This window comes from Fundulus heteroclitus, chromosome 3 (assembly GCF_011125445.2).
Source record: "Fundulus heteroclitus isolate FHET01 chromosome 3, MU-UCD_Fhet_4.1, whole genome shotgun sequence".
Classification (NCBI taxonomy): Eukaryota; Metazoa; Chordata; class Actinopteri; order Cyprinodontiformes; family Fundulidae; genus Fundulus; species Fundulus heteroclitus.
The window spans coordinates 13,213,000-13,229,904 of NC_046363.1; the positions used below are offsets into that span (position 1 = coordinate 13,213,000).

Here is a 16,905-nt window from a genome sequence, read left to right on the forward strand (position 1 = left end):
TTCCATTCAGTTTGAAATACAAGAAGATTCTAAATGTCTTTTAGTTCGACAGACAGTAATTTGGCCCTGATCAATAATGCATCAGTCTCATAGGAGGCGGTGATAAGTTCTGATTAATCACAATGCATAAAAAAGGGGCTGTTGCATCATATACCAGGCCCGTATTAAGACAATGTGGTGCCCCTGGGCACTATACCTCAAAGCCCCCCCCTCTTACCCGTGCTGCCCTCCGGTCAAAAACATCAGACATAATCAAGGAGATTTCTGTAATGTAATTTACTATTTACTAACTTACACAACTACATATAGGCATATGAGCAGTGAGCAATATTCAAATATCTAATTTTAAAATGTTGAAATCAAAAAAATCTTCATTTATTTATCATTTATTATTATTGTGACATCAGTGTTCACAAAACGAATAATGCATGGTCTTTCAACAATTTCAAGTAAATAATATAACAATTTATGAAAAATATATTTTTAAAGGATGTGTCATGTGGTGCCCCCCCCCATGGTTGGTGCCCCTGGGCACTGGCCCTTATGGATAATCCGGCCCTGACGTACACGTACATAAAGTGTTATCTCACTGTCATGATGCATAAAAGCTTAAAACTTGTTCGAAATGTGGTCCCACAGCAGGCCCCTTTTAGCATGCGCTTCATGGTCGAACATGACCCCAGACATGTTGTGCTGCATGGATGTTCAATGGAAATGACTTGTTGTCTAAATCTGTCCTTTAAGAATACTGATGAAGAAGTGAATCTGCCATATTGCCACCTCATTATCTATCCTGCACAGTGACAAGGAGCTCTGCGGCTCATAAATTATAAACAAGCTCCACTGGCAGCAGTTCAGCTGCAGCAGATGCCCATGAGACAAATCCGCTTTTCTGTGTACCCATTTCGCAATTTGTTTGTAGATGAGTCACTCTGTCTGTCAGGCATATTCCTCATCTCTGCCCCTAATATAGTGCTGGGAAATTGGTTTCTGAGGCTTTTTTGTTTGCGTGCACAAGTGTTTGGCAGGTGGTGGTCATTTCAGACCTCTATCTCCTTATCTAAATATCAGGGATCTGCTCTGATCGGCAGGTTGGTTCATTCAACAGTGAATGTGACGCCAGTTCCACTTTGTTCTCAATGAGGAAAAGTCAGTACAAAATACACAAGAGGAAAATAGATTTTTTTGCCCTCCCGTAAACATGAATACATACCGTACATGTTTCAAGGGAGACATGATTGGATTGGTGTAAATACGCATGGTATCGATCTGGGCACTCTGACTGTTAAGTGTTCATCAGATTGACAACCCGAGGGAAGAAACTGTCTCTGTGGCGGCTGGTTATTGTAAAAAGCCTTGTGCAGCACCAACCTGAAGGTAAAAGTAAACTCATTGTGTGGAAATATGTACCATTTTTTCTCTTTATTGCTATCAAACGTCTTTTATGAAGATTTAATTTGATTTCTTAACCCTACTTACTCATCACAACTGATACATAACTGAGACACTTTACTTAAAAGGAAACTTTTAGGACTTATGTCATTCACTGACTCAGGTCCGGTGACATATCATAGATGAGTCTGACATGTCTTTTAAGCTGCCGCAATAAAATTACAAGACTTAGTTACTGTGTGAGATGGTGCAACATCATGGGCTCAAAATAAAATTTCTTGAATTCAATTTTGTTTATATAGACCCAATTCATAACACATTTTATCTCAAGGTACTTTCCAAAGTGAAATTCAATCAAATCATCCAAACAGATTGTTAAAAAAAGGTTTCCTATCTAAGCAAAACCAGCAGATTGCATCAAGTCTTGACAAGCAGCATTCACTCCTCCAGAAAGACCAGAGCCACAGGGACAGTGGTCTACATTGTCCATGGCTTTGCAGCAATCCCTCATGCTGAGCATGCATGAAGCAACAGTGGAGAGGAAAACTCCCCTTTAACAGGAAGGAAAACCTCCAGCAGAACCAGAACCAGGCTCAGTGTGAACGGTCATCTGCCTCGACCGACTGGTGGTTAGAGAAGACAGAGCAGAGACACAAAAGCACAGAAGCACACATTGATCCAGGAATCCTGTCTGTGTTATATGTTAATAGCAAATGATCTGCCTCCCCTGGGTGGTGTCACAGCTAACAGAATGATGAAAACCAGAGCAGCAAATCAGGAAAAAGGTAGATAAATAAGTTTATAATGATATTTATATGTGCAATATTAAAAACATACAAATACAGGTGCACAATAAATGTTTAAGTCATTTTATAAATACAAAGCATTTCAAACAGGAGACAAATACATACTAAATATGTGTGCAATATATTTTAAGTGTATATAATTATTTAGTTGTTTTTCTAATTCTATTTTTTTCTTTCATTTATTTTATTAATTTCAAAATGGGCTGTTACACAGAGAATACAAAAAACGTATCACATATTGAAACTATGTTATCTATGTTATGGATGGCTTCAACATTTGATTCCTTTATGTGCTTAATACATTATTGAGACATTGATATGTTTGTGCTTTGTAGTTAAATTATGCATTTCATACACTTTAATTGAAATTCTTGATCATAAATGAAAACAAATCATATGTTTATTAATGTAATTATTGTGCGTGTATTAAGTAAATCATTGACTATTGGACTACGTGCACTTTTGCACTCAGTAAAAAAACAAAAAACATTTATAACATCAGGTAATTTACCACTGTGCTTGGATATTTGGCCGCTTCAGAGATTTAATAAGTTCCTACTAATAATATTGATAGTAATTTTTGCTTTACAGGCATCCTATGTGCAGATTTTGTCGTCACGGTTGATTGAGACGCTGTTCTTCCTGCGGTTGGCCTTTGTGTCACAGCGCCCCCTATCTCCTGTCGCCGCGCACAGCAGGAAGCCGTCTCCGGCAAGGCTCCTCCTCCTCCGTCGTTTTTTTGACTGTAAACATCCTGCCGATTTTAAAAGGACAGCGCTGAGCGGGAGGAAGGCGGCTGGCGCCATCTTGGCTGTTTTAATGAGTACAACAGGGGAGAGCTCGCTGGGAGAAATTACCTAATCTTTGTGATTTTACTCCAAGAGGTCTCCTCTCGGTAAGTATGCCTGCAGCGGACCTGTCGACGCGCTGCTTTCTGTGTGTTTTCCGTGAGGAGGCCGGCGTGCACGCTGGACTTTGTTCGTCGCGGCCTCCATTGTATGGAGGACCGTTGGACAGCGGCTAACGACAGTGTCGAGCTGATGAAGAGGGGCTAGAAAAGTATGAGCAGCCGTCCAGCGGCGCCTTTTTCTGACGGGTTTGCCAACTCCTATGGACTTTATTCTGTGCTTAAAGATAGTTATACGTCGACCTGGAGTCTAAAACGAACGATTTTATCCTTAACTTCTGCAGCCGCACCATCAAGTTTACGACGTCGTTCCTCCTTTTGTAGTTAGCTGTCGGCTAATTTGGGTCGTCCCACTTGATGGCGCCGACTATTTGCTGGCGCCCCCCCTCCCGCTTCATTTGGCGCTTTTTGCTCGTTATTTGCAACCGGAGCCGTATAAAGTCACGTAAATTAATTTTCCGGTACATTTTCGTCTTTCTGTAAGCACGGCAGTCACATTTCCATCGGCGACAAGGAGTTTAGAGAGCGGAACTTTAGGGCTCGTTGACGTAAAAGTCCTGGCGTTTCCAACGTGTGCCCCCCCCCCCCCTTCCCCTACCGAGAGATCCTCGGAGTTAAAATAAAGGCAGCCCTTTATTAAGCTCTCTTTAATCTATGAATTTACCCGACCTGTTATTACAATAATAATTAAATAGATTTTAATGCGATATGTTTATCGCCTCGTTGGATATTAGACCATTACAGGTGAAGTGCTAACACCCGAACTATAAAGACACGTTTATAAACGAACTGCTTTACGGGGGAAAAAAAACGTTTATTTTTTTTATTCACGTCGACAGTCTTTTTGACCTCTCTGGGGAATAAAATGTGTAATGGGTATGCTGGACATTTTGTCAAAAAGATGTATACGAACACAGGCGGGACGTTAAGGTAACTCGAGATAAAAAAAAACGAGGTTCTGTGTTAAAGTTATGCCTGTTAAAAGCCAGCATTCTGGGCCAATTCGGTTAAATTCGCGTTGAAAACGTCTGAAAACTTGCCAGTGACACCATACAGTTATAATTTATTATTTTCATTGCGGTGAAACTGAACGAATGTTAGAAATTCGAACCTTTTTACCTGTTATTACTATTGAGTATATAATACTACCAAGGTAATTAACTGATAATAATCCTAAATTCAGCCAAACGGTCCGATTTGTTACAGTATAATATCTTGTCAACATAAAAAAAACACTTCACATAAGCACATGAAAACAGATGCCTTTACATTTATTGGATTTCATGATAAATAGATAAAATCTAAAATTAAGGTTGTTTTGAAATAGTCTTTTCGATGGATTAGGGTAGAGCTGGACAACAATCCAATAACAATATATATCGATTGCTACACGTATATCGATGATAGAAAAAAGTACAAAATAGATTAACAGTTTTCCTTCCTGTTGCGTTCCAGCCCTGTACATTAATATTACAGTCATTACATCTTCCCAACCAATCACAGTCAGACCCAGGGCCGCGCTGTCACCAAGCTCCGCCCCCTTCAGAGAGTTCATCAGCACATGTTCTTTAAAAAAAAGTGTTTGTGGGTTCTGTATTAAAAAATAGGTCGCTAAGCAGCAGCATACAATTACCAGGGCTCCACTTAAAATCTATGTTTTGAATTTGTTGATAATTATTGCCGTCGATAAATATGATTTCTATTTTATCAATATGCTTTTTTTCCTAGATGGTCCAGCCCTAGATTAGGGACTGTTATCAGGCTGGCCATCCCATGTGCTCATTAGATTATTTTTGGTGCATGGCTGCTTGGAAATATGGGCAGACATTGGAATCGGCACGCGTTCCCCTTGGTTGAATTTTATCTGAGCGACAGGTCAAGTACCGCAAAGCAACGCGTTGCCTTTTAGCCAGTTGCTTTAGATGCGTCAGAATACCTCCATGTCCCGTCCGTCCGCTCAATCAACCGGACAGATGGTGTGTGCTTTGAGCCGCGGTTTGGGTTCACCAACTAAAGATGGCGACGCTTTGACGCACACACGAGACTCGTCTGCTCCAGGGGTCTGCAGCCTTTACACTCCAGGGAATAGTCCAGGGAAATAAAACTCAACGAGACCTGCAAATGTTACATGACATTTTGGAAGGGAAAAAGAGGCAAATTATAATTTCTTGATAAAAATGTACTATGACAAAATTTGTCATTTTTAAATAACTGTCATTTTATTGCTAAAGCAAAGGAAAAACATGACTTTTGTTAAGCGGAAATACATTTGCTTCTGGGAGATGTTATTTGTGGGAAATGTAAAAAAACAGACCTAATATTACTGATTCTTTAATGTCATTCAGGAAGGGCAATGTCATTATTCCACAAGATGCTCCTGGCATCTCCACTAAAACACTATTTGGTTCGTTTTATTCTATATTCTTTTTAATCCTCCTTGGGCTAAACCAGGCACATGTTTGTTTAACCAACTGTTGGAAACATTCCCGCTTCTACGTCGTCCACCGGCGAGGAAACAAAAGAGAAATTATATACTGGTCTACTTTCCTATTTGTTAACCTCGATGGTTCTCCGAACTGGAACCTCTAATTGATGCAAATCAACGGCTGATTATAGGCGACGGCGCAGTAACAACAAAGCCAGCGGTCGGCGTAAAACGACGATCATGGTAACAAACCTATTAGTTGCTACCTTTTGGAAACTGTTGCTGCGATCGATCACCCACAGAAGGGCATAACCCTCCCCCACAGGGCATGTTCTGTTTATGGTTGTAGTGTCCAACAGAACTGTGGGATAGTTTGGTTTACTGCAACCCTGCCCACCTTCTTCCCCCTCATGTGTGCAACTGAATCTTTTTTTTGTTTCTTATAGGTAAACCACACCACAGTTGGCGTGTTTGAACCAGAGGAACCAGGGCCATGTTCTACGCCCACTTTGTCCTCAGCAAACGTGGGCCGCTGGCCAAGATCTGGCTGGCGGCCCATTGGGACAAAAAGCTGACCAAGGCCCACGTGTTTGAATGCAACCTGGAGAGCAGCGTGGAGAGCATCATCTCTCCCAAGGTAACAAGGCTCTGTTTGCTTTCTGCGGCACAGACTGTAGGTCCAGCCTGGACCAGGTGCTGATGTGGGATTTACCATCATTAAAGTGATGCGCTGCCACCGAGCGAAGTCATGATAACACTGGGAGTTGATTTACATCAGCCGCTGCGTATTATTTCACCCTCCCTGAGCTGTTTTTGAGTAATCGGCCCTTTTTGGGAAAATGGTTATTGCATGTTGGAGTCGGTCTATAATACTAATGCAGAGTGAGCCATTTATCCCTTTATTAGATTGTTCAGGTAGCTTAAGCATGGCTGATTTTTATTTATTTATATGCACCAAAATGAAAGGTTTCCCCCCCCCTTTTTCATTCTATTCGCCGTCATCATATTGTTTAGCCTTTGCCTTCACCAGCAGTCTACAGTGTTGCCTTTACAGTACGAGTCGTCTCCTTTTCACGGGGGTTTAATGGATCTCATGCTTCCTCCTCCTCAGGTGAAGATGGCGTTGCGCACTTCTGGCCACTTGCTCCTCGGAGTTGTGCGAATCTACCACAGAAAGGCCAAGTACCTGCTTGCTGACTGTAACGAAGCCTTCATCAAGATCAAAATGGCCTTCAGGCCAGGTAGGCCGTTGGCCGCCGTCCGCCTATTGTCTGTGGCTGCTTGTGCCCACCTCCAGCGGTTGTTATATAGATTTTGCTAACTGTTAAAGAGACTGTGGGCTGGAGTCGTGTTCTGCATTTCATCGTCACATGTTTCTGTGTTCAGGTGTTGTGGATCTACCTGAGGAAAATAGAGAGGCTGCATATAATGCCATCACCTTACCCGAGGAGTTCCATGACTTCGACCAGCCGCTTCCTGACCTGGAGTAAGTGTACCAGAGTTAAAGGTCCTGGTGGATCATTTATTGTCTCTTAAACACCTAACAGCAAATAATGAGGGAGATATTGAGGTCAGTTTGAGTTTGATGGTCGACCTGATTGTCCTCTCTGATATTGCCAACAGTGACATCGATGTGGCTCAGCAGTTCACCTTGAACCAGAGCAGAGTAGAAGAGATCACGATGAGGGAAGATGTTGGAAACCTCAGCCTCTTGCACGACAATGACTTTGGTAGGACACGCACGCTTTGTTCATGTCTCAGCATCATCCAACTACGGTCTCTGCCCGCTAACGCTCCTTTCTGCTGGATTCCCCAGCTGATTTCGGCATGGATGACCGGGAGATGATGCGTGACGCCAGCACATTCGAAGATGACATAATGCAGGGTGCCACTGCCCCTAACCTCCTGCTCGAGGCCGAGCCGGGTCCGGCTAATCTCCCGGACAAGTCCAACCACATGGAGTATGACGACTTCGGAGACGGCTCCATGGGCAACAGTGATGGTGGAATGCTAGGTGGGCTATTCATTCATTCATTCATTCATTCATTCATTTATTTATTTATTTATTTATTTATGTGTCTTCTTGTGGTATGAAACTTCTTTTTTTATTGTGAAAATGATGTCAATCTTTTTTAATTTTGCCCTCAGTTGACAACATGCTGAGTGAAGATGGAGGCGGCATCTTTGATGATCCTCCGGCGATCACAGAAAGCGTCATGATGCCTCCAGATCACGGGGATGATGAGGATGACTTTGACAACCTTCACTCTCGTAAGCGAGGCCTTGAAGCTGTTTGGTTTTCCGTCTGTTTTTAAACTGGAACAGGCGTATTTTTAGTGCTCACATTTAGGATAAAAATGATGTTGTTTTTCCTCTGTGTGTCAAGCGGGACCAGACAGTCCTGATTCCTGCCCGGCAGAGCAGCTGCCAGCAATGGCTGACCAAACAGAGCAGACCACCCTGGTCCACAACGAAGAGGAGGCCTTTGCCCTGGAGCCCATCGACATCACTGGTATGCCTCATTATTTCACTCAGCCTCTAAGAATGATCGTAAATATCTAAACGGGGCTAACGCGTGACGACAAACCTGTCAATGTACATTAATAAACACAGATTTTTCTTATTCAAATCATTTTAAGAAGTATTTGTGCAGAACCGCTGTGATGAAAGGACGACATGAGATTCTTTTTTAAAGATTTTAGCAATATAATTTTTTATTTATTGTCGTAACTGGAGTGAAACCACTAATTAGTCAGTAAATTAGCAATCATTTGCTATGTTTATTAATGTGTGCATCCTTTTGGTCCTAACACGTAGATTAATGTTGTTTTTGAAAGCCTCTACCTACTTTATTACTGAACAGAGGAGTTACGGGTCTATCAGCGAGTTGCTAATGGTTAAACAGAACCAGAACATGTAACTTTCTGCTGTGTTTGATGCTTTCATAGAAAAAAAGCTTTGCTGACCTTCTCAAAATTCCTGAGATTCTTGTTGAAGAGGGACGTGAAGGCCCTTTTCCAGCCGTGCCTGCTGGGTTACAGAGTTCAAAACCAGCTGCATCAGTTAACTGCAGCGGGGGCATTAGTGGGTTTTGTGACCCCTGATGGCTGCATTCACATATTTATTCATCTCGTAAATGAAGCAAATTGAGGTTTGCAGCAACAATTTAAGCAGCTGCAGCTACGGATCTCCTCAGTGCTCAACTAGACTTCCAGATTGACATTACCTCCAAGTTACATAGGCATGTTTTTGAGAAGGGCAGTCTGTACGGAGCATCCATACGTGCCAAGCACTCAATATTGACCTGAAAAACCATTTAATATATATCTATATATTATTATATCTATATAATATATATCTCAAAGCTAGAGTCTGTGGTTTTCTTCCGAGAGTTTCCCCGAGTCCCTTTTTTGAATAATACCTGCTCTTCGGCTCTTTGTGGAGATTGTGTGAACAAAATCTCCCAAATCCACTCTGGTCTTATTTCCTTCTACTGAGGCCTTCCTCTTCTTCTCACTATCATGTACGCAGTTTGCTTCTTGCGACTGTCAGCCATTTCAAAGTCTTCGGTGAGGGCAGCGGAGCTACAATGAACAGCTAACACTGAAGCTAACCGCTAAGCTAACCTGATACATAAACACTAGAAGTGCGCAGGCAGAAACTAGAGAGCGAGAGCAGGACCAAAACTCTGACCAATCACTGCTCTTCTGTGTGAAGAGCAGTGATTGGTCAGAGTTTTTACAGCCTGCAGCTCCCACAGAGAATGATTTTTAATTCCTTTTTCTGAATACATAAAGTATTTACTACAGGACAATTTCACCCAGTATAACAAAAAGTTTTTCTGAACAGGATTACCGACTATAGCTTTAAGCTAAAACACAGTGCTGCTTTATCTAGAACATTACAGCTTTATACTGTGTTTTGTTATGGCGAAAATGTATTTCTTTAAATATGGCATCCATCTGGAGAATCTGGAAATTATTTGCATGAGCTATGTTTGCCGTCATATTGAGTGTAACTAAACACGGGCGTGGTGTGAAGCAAACCTCAATAATTGGCCACAGTAGTACTTTCTATTCTATCAGCATAAAGGTGCTTCACTGTCTTGAGATAGAAACTCAAGACTTCCACATTGATTGATGGAGGAAAATGCGTTTTTGGTGCTAATCCGACTTTGTCCCAACAAATGGCAGCAAAACTGGGCTGAAATCTTTCAGAACAAGCGATCTGAAGAAATTGAACCTGGAGTTTAAACCCATCTGTTATCCAAGTTCCATTTCCTTTACTGTCCCCTGTGGGAGCAATTTGTTTTGTAGCTACGTATTCTCATACACGCATATATACATCACCACACAGATTTACAGCATCATACATACAAACTTGTAAGAATGAATAAAAATTCCATTAAGATACATGTAAAAAAATGTCTTTTAATGGACTTACCTGTTTACGATCATGTTTTTAAAAAGTCTGAGGCGTGTTCTGTAAATTCCTGCTTTTCATTCGTCTCCCGACACGTTTTGTTTGGTGACAGATTTCAGGGTGAAAATCATTAGTTTAACACATTATTCTTCAGTCATAGCCTGAACTACAGGCATAGAGGACAGGGCCAGTTTAACACTAACTTTTAGATGAATTCAGACTGTTTAACTGGCTTTTATCAGCTCTATCCCTGTGAAGATGAGCAAAATTACAAAAACACTGAGGACTAGTAACGACTGAGGCGCTCCACAGAAGCTTTTTAGGGCTCATTTGTTTTGGTGAGGGGTGCAACAGATGAGCAGCGTGTTCACCTTTTTTGCGCGTTTGTTCTTTGCAGTGAAGGAGACGAAGGCGAAGCGTAAAAGGAAGCTGATTGTCGACAGCGTGAAGGAGTTGGACAGCAAGACCATCAGAGCCCAGCTGTCCGACTACTCGGACATCGTGACCACCCTGGATCTGGCTCCTCCCACTAAGAAGCTCATGATGTGGAAGGAGACCGGCGGCGTGGAGAAGCTGTTCTCCCTGCCTGCTCAGCCCCTCTGGAACGCCCGCCTGCTCAAGGTACCGGTGGCGCGCCGGCTCAGTGGGTTTACAGCACAGAGCAGGCATTCGTCTTCCTGAGATCCCATTCAGGCACCGTTTCTGTAGGATTTAGGTGCAGCGGGATGATGATGTTGTCAAAGTTGGTTTGAAACTGAAGTCTAGCTTTCATTGAGATTCTGTTCAGGGTTTAAGATTTAAAACCGGTGCACCCGGGGAACCGCAGACGAATAAAGAGATTTGGTTTTGTCTCCTTTCTCCCTCGTCTTCCACTTGTTCTGAATGCTAAATGGGGACGTGTGGCTGCATAACTCAACGTTTTCTTGCATCTGTTCCACCGTGGAGTTTGTTGCGTTGCATTTCTGTCTAGCAAAGTTTGTGCGTGTCCAAGAAGGAGCCCTGTTCCCCATGCTTTGTCATCCCATCTCTTGTCAGATGTTCACGCGCTGCCTGACTCCTCTGGTGCCAGACGAGCTGAGGAAACGCAGGAAGGGAGGCGAAGCGGACAGCCTGGACGAGTTCCTCAAAGAGCTGGAGAACCCAGAGGTGCCCCGGGAGGAGATCATGCCGCAGAACAGAGATGTTATCGGTGAGTGCTTCTGGAGAATGGGAGCGATCCTTGTCCCGTGTTTTGGAATGTGGCAGAAATGGTGTTTTGACCGTTTCCCCTGTCGTCTCCCCAGACCAGACTATCATGGAGGAGCCCAGCATACTGGCTGCCTCAGCGATGGAAGGCAGCAGGACGACCTTGGACGAAGCCGTGATGCCCCCTCCATCCACCCCCCGCGGCGTCAGACGCAAGCAGCCCGTGGACAAAGAGAGCGCCCTTCCTGTTAGTACTCCGTTTACCTGGGAGACGCACAGCTGTGGGAAATCCTCCTGGTTTATGTTTCAACTGACAATTAATGGTCGTTGTTGGTTTCAGCTGTGAAAACGTATCTCAGGGTTCCCGCGGATCCTTAAAAAGTCTTAAAAGGCATTGAATTCTGTAACTTAAAACTAAGGCCTTAATTGGCATTAAAATGTCTTAAATCAGTCTTTCTTAGGTCTTAAAATTGTTTACCAGACACCAAAATAGTTTATTTTAGTAGGGAACAAAACAAAGTTTGAGAATTCAGTTCAGTAGTTGTTAAAAATATATCTGTAATTTGTGTTTTTTAGCTTTCTTCCTATATGGAATGTTTTTCAAAGTTTTAAACATGTCTACTGGGCCAGAAAGTAATGGTTTATGTTAAAATAAACATTTGGGTGAAGTTGTCGCAACCAGGTTTTTTTCTTGTTTATCGTGAATTTGGTCTTAACTTTTTATTTCAAGTGGCATTAAAACGTCTTAAAAAGTCTTGAATTTAACTTGCCTTATGCTGTAGGAACCCTGGTATCTGAGTTGTCTCAGATTTTTTTAGTAATCTTCGTCAGGCCTCACTGGTCAGACTGGTCATCTAATATATGATCGTGAAATTAGGAACTTCCTGGGAAAGTGGATTTGATAAGAGTTGAGGAAGGAAATCATCTATGCTCTGTAAGTCTTCCCCTAACCAATGCTTGGTTGCAATCTTTCCTCTTTCAGATGACTCCCCTGGAGCAGCAGCAGCAGCAGCAGCAAGTGGCTGACCACTCAGACCTGTCACAAAGGCTAGACATGCCTCAGGTTGATCTGCCCCCAGAGGAGGCCAGTGTCAACCTCACTCAGCTTGTCCCCGAGCTCGACCTTCTCAACGACAAGGAAAAGGATAAGAAGGATGACAGCGAGGAGGAGGAGGTGAGGGAGCGCTAGCTTTCTACCGCACGGGTGGAAAGTTATTGCTGGTAGTCACACGGCTGACCTGGGATTTTATGAAGGCTTCAAGTAGGAAAAAAACAGCCCCTCAGTTCTGCAGTATTTTTACAGCATAACACTAAGCTATTAACTATGAGCTAACCTGTTGGTTTGATTTAATAAAGTGGAGCAAAAACCTAGAAGGAACAGCTACTAAATGTAGAGGCGGTTTTTGTTGATTCTTTTTGAGATTAGCAGATGTGCTGCTCTGGTGGCTCTGGTGCTCCGGCAGCAAAGAGTCGGGCGAAAGGCTGTTTGTCATCTGCAGTCCCTGGACAGAATAATCCGCCAGATAAAATATCTACACACAGACACACACACACACACAAAAGACAAATATTCAAACGTCTAAACTTATGTTGGGAGGCAGAAATGAGGCAAAGTGATTTAGTTTCTGCGCCCTGATCTGCGTCTTTGTCTACCAGCGTCAGGTCTTCACTAGTCTTTCCTTTGCTGACTGATGGGCAGTGTGCAGAAACAGGAGGGGGAGGGGTACCACCAACAGCACCATAAGATTTTAAGTTTTCAAAAATAACTTAAAAGCTTTGATACTGGTCATTGACCCATGCGGGTTTTTACAGAGTAAAAGCCCAGCTTCTTTTCTTTTAATGATTCCACCCAGATGGACATTTGGTAGAAGTTGAGCATGCTATTTTTATTAACTGTACAGCATTTATTTTATGTTGTAATATCCCTCCTACTGTACTTATTTTCAATAATTTATTATAGTATCTGTGTGTTCATTTGTAGGTCTATCACTAATATGATGTTTCCACTTTAAAAATGATGCATTAATGGAAACCTATCCAAAATAAGAACGTTTAGACACGGCACATGTTGTAACCTGTTGATGCTGATCTGGTTCTCAGGAAGAGGGGAGTCAGACTGGAGACCAGGATCAAGAAGAGAAGAGATGGAACAAGAGAACCCAACAAATGCTCCACGGTCTGCAGGTACATAAACATTCCCCTGATCATGAGCTGAATGAACGCTGCTTACTGACAGCGTCTATATATCTGTTGTGTTCATGATGATCACACACCGGCTGATTCCTCCGCCTCTGTCCTCTGTCCCCGCAGCGCGTCATGGCAAAGACCGGCGCCGAGTCGGTCAGTCTCCTCGAGCTGTGCCGAAACAACAACAGAAAGCAGGCAGCCGCCAAGTTTTACAGTTTCCTCGTCCTCAAGAAGCAGCAAGCCATCGAGGTCACTCAGTCAGAGCCCTACAGCGACATCGTCGCCACGGCGGGACCAAAGTTCCACCTCATTTAGACATTGGAAAAACAAACACTCTGCTTGCAGCAGGCATACTTGTCTTCTCTCTCTCTTTTTTTTTTTAATTACTCAACTCTGGCTTTTTATTGTGTTTTCCAGTAAGCCCAGTTTTGTTCCTTGGGGAGGGGTGGGGAGGAGTAGAGGGGTAAGGGTTAAGAACCTTTTTGAAAAAAAAAATGGTTTTACTGTAATCTTGAATCATGCAGTATTCTTGGTTCAAGGGGGATAAGGAATGTTTTACAATTATATTTATACAGCAAACCCTTTTTCAGTCACCGATTTGTAAACTTAACTGCATATTGTTTAATAAGTTAAACTACTGTTGTGTTTTCATTCCACACGTTTTGTATCAGCCCCCTTCCTCCATGTTTTCAGCCAAAAATTACCAGTTTTATTCTTCTCTTCAAGGCCCAATGTATCACGATCTGCTTGTTAACGATATTCTGGAAAGGTACTGCTTAATCGTTCAGAAGTGTGACCTCGCCCAGCTTCTCACTGTTGCACTTGTTCTCTTACAAACAAAAATGCTAATCTATCATTAAATTGGTAAGCCCGACGTGGCGTTAAATACCACCATTCAGATGTATAATTGAGGCAATTGGTCAGCTATGGTTTATGTAAATTTGTTTTTTTTTTTTTTTTGTACCTTTTTTTTATTTTATTTTTATGCTTATTTGCCTTTTTGCATCATGTAACTAGGTAATATACTTGTTACAGTTAAGTTCACTATCCCACCTTTTTAGATTCTGGGTAACTTCTAGTTGTGATACATCTGTAAAGATTTGAAATAAAGTGTTATAAGTACTTGGTTAAATCACACTGTGTATTCCTTTTTTTTTACTTCAAATGTTCTTGTAGATCTTTATTTTTTTTTACTTATAATAATAAAAACACAGCTTTATCCAACTCCAACCCTGAGAACAAATCTTAAATGGTGTATCTTAAAATATTCTCTAAAGAACATAAATAGCCGCAGTTGTTCAGGCTGATCTCATCTGTCGGGTTTTTAAAATAATTTGTTACTTTTTTTTTTTGTCATATTTGAATATTTCAGATCGCCAAACTTTTATGTCAAAGATATATGTGCAAATACGTTTTTATTTATTTCATCCAGATGTTTAATGTCTACAGGGAAAAAAGCAATTCCAAGCCAACCAACTGTTAAATTAGGAGTTAACTGATTAACCATAAAACTTGTGTTCAGTTTCAATAGTCATGTAACATGAAGTCGTTTGAATTCTTTATTTTCATATTTGTTTTTTAAAGAACACAAGATCCAGCTCATATTTGCAACAAAAAAAAAACACACACCTTCTATGGTGTGACAAAACGCTGTGTTTGGTGTACGTCTCACTTTATGAGCAAAAGAGCATCATACCCACGGTTCCGTCAAACGTGGTGAAGTGATGAACTGGAAAACGTGTTGTCATTAATTATACCATAAATTCTGTTCTCTGCTGGAAAACCCTAAAATAGAGAGTTCAGCCAATCAAAAAACAATGCAAAATAGCTTTAGTTGTATTTATTAAATTTCACTTTCAGTGTAACCAGGACTTATTCGGAGTTTATAAGCATTTACGCTCCAGGAACTAGTTATGTGACAGCTGCAGGATTTTAAACCGAACTAGTTAGTCAAATCTAACCCCCTAAAATAATAAAAAAAAACTGATTAAAAGAATCAAGAATCTTTGTCATTTTGTGTTTTACCGTAATGAAGGACTGGTAGCAATTCAGGAATACCTTACCATCAGTTCAGTTCATTATAGTGAATGATTGAACATCACGGCTCATAACTAGCAGAGTCCCTTGTCTTGTGGTACTTTAACAATTTAAACCAAGCCCTAGATTTTTAAAATATGAAACAAAAAATATATGTATTTTACAGCATTCTAGCATAAAGATTAGGAAAAAACGATAAATGTAAAACATTTTTCAGAGCTTTTGTGACAAGTTTCTCGCAAGACTGATTTTTAAAGTAGCCGTATGAAAATCTTTTTTCTAACGGAACTGATCCTTCCTGTTGTTTCCACACGGACGGAGGAAAGGGAAACGTGCCTCGCCTAAATTCCTCCCCCCTTTCTTTCGCGTGGACCCCGTGTCAATGGCTACCCGTAAGGAGTCGAGCTCGTCACCCAGCGCACCCATGGCGTCTACAGGCGGCACCCTGGACTCCCCGGTCAAACAGATCCAGATCGAGGGACTGGTAAGCTTCTGAGCGGCGCCGGTCGCCGGCTGCCGGTGCTGTCCGCAAATTAAACCCGAGTTAGCCTGATGCTAAGGTGTTAGCATCATCATGGCGGTTAGATAGTCTGACTTAATCTGACGGTTATCTTTTGTATTTTTTTTTTTTTAGCCCAACAAGTGACATGACCATATACGGTTTGTTAGCCATGTAATAAAAAAACAAAACAAAACAAAAAAATCTGGTTATAATGTTAGCATCTTTCTACTGGGGCGTTTAATATGGAAACCAGGACCTCCCCGTTAACAATCGCACCACACGATGATGGTGATCCGTCCTGGCCTCTATTTGAGACTGTAAAGCATGCGAGCTTTTCTGAAAACATAAATAAATAAATGACAGACTTCGCTAAGATCACCACGACAAAGTCTGTTGATTCTGAGTCCCTTTCATGATGACGTTGTTGTAGTTTTCTAATCCTAATCCTGGATACATGGAAACATTTCGAAACGTGTGAGTTCTAATAGGTCCGGGGGAAAAAAAAACAGGATATGGACCTGCATGAGCTTTTACAGAGTTTTACATCAGGCGTCCCATGTCCTAAATTAGAAAAATCTCGAAAAAAACTCGATAACCTAGATGATCGGAGTCGTCAGGTATCAAAGACTGGCCTTGAAGTGGTTGTAGCGCGGTTAAAGAGGCTGTACTTACTCGGCTCTGGTGTTGCGGGTGGTTCCGATCGTCAAAGCACTGACGTTAAAACTGAGAGAAAGTGCTCCTGTTTGTGTTCAGCCAGAGTAAAGAAGCACTTGTTTCAGAGGGTTGGAGGAGCATGATTGATTTCACCTACTGAGCTCCTTGCATAAAGGGCTCTGGAGTGCACTCATCTTTAGTTCATTTAGTATTAATCACTGTAAAAATATACATGTCATCACTAGACAGTGTATTTTACGTAGACTTTAAAAATGGGCACCTGTCTGGAAAAAACGAATATATATATATATATATATATATATATATATATATATATATATATATATATATATATATATATATATATATGAAAAGTCGTTTTTTTATG

General features: G+C 41.6%; 2 protein-coding genes across 2 annotated transcripts in view; both read left to right on the plus strand.

Annotated features, from left to right (window-relative positions):
• Window positions 1-2,954: 2,954 nt before the first annotated feature.
• Window positions 2,955-14,459, plus strand: LOC105927731 (double-strand-break repair protein rad21 homolog A). The gene is made up of 14 exons (XM_012864641.3): window positions 2,955-3,093; window positions 5,977-6,167; window positions 6,642-6,771; window positions 6,917-7,016; window positions 7,154-7,260; window positions 7,347-7,544; window positions 7,679-7,801; window positions 7,917-8,042; window positions 10,350-10,573; window positions 10,988-11,141; window positions 11,236-11,384; window positions 12,120-12,311; window positions 13,238-13,321; window positions 13,448-14,459. Exons 2-14 carry the CDS (start codon window positions 6,024-6,026, stop codon window positions 13,637-13,639), a joined length of 1,923 nt encoding a protein of 640 aa, XP_012720095.2. The 5' UTR covers window positions 2,955-3,093; window positions 5,977-6,023; the 3' UTR covers window positions 13,640-14,459.
• Window positions 14,460-15,698: 1,239 nt separating this feature from the next.
• The window catches only part of LOC105927741 (eukaryotic translation initiation factor 3 subunit H), an 80,936-nt gene continuing 79,729 nt past the window's right edge, over window positions 15,699-16,905 (plus strand). The window contains exon 1 of the mRNA XM_012864658.3: window positions 15,699-15,845. Within this exon, the coding sequence (XP_012720112.2) occupies window positions 15,744-15,845 (102 nt within the window). The 5' untranslated portion in view covers window positions 15,699-15,743. The remainder of the gene's footprint in view (window positions 15,846-16,905) is intronic.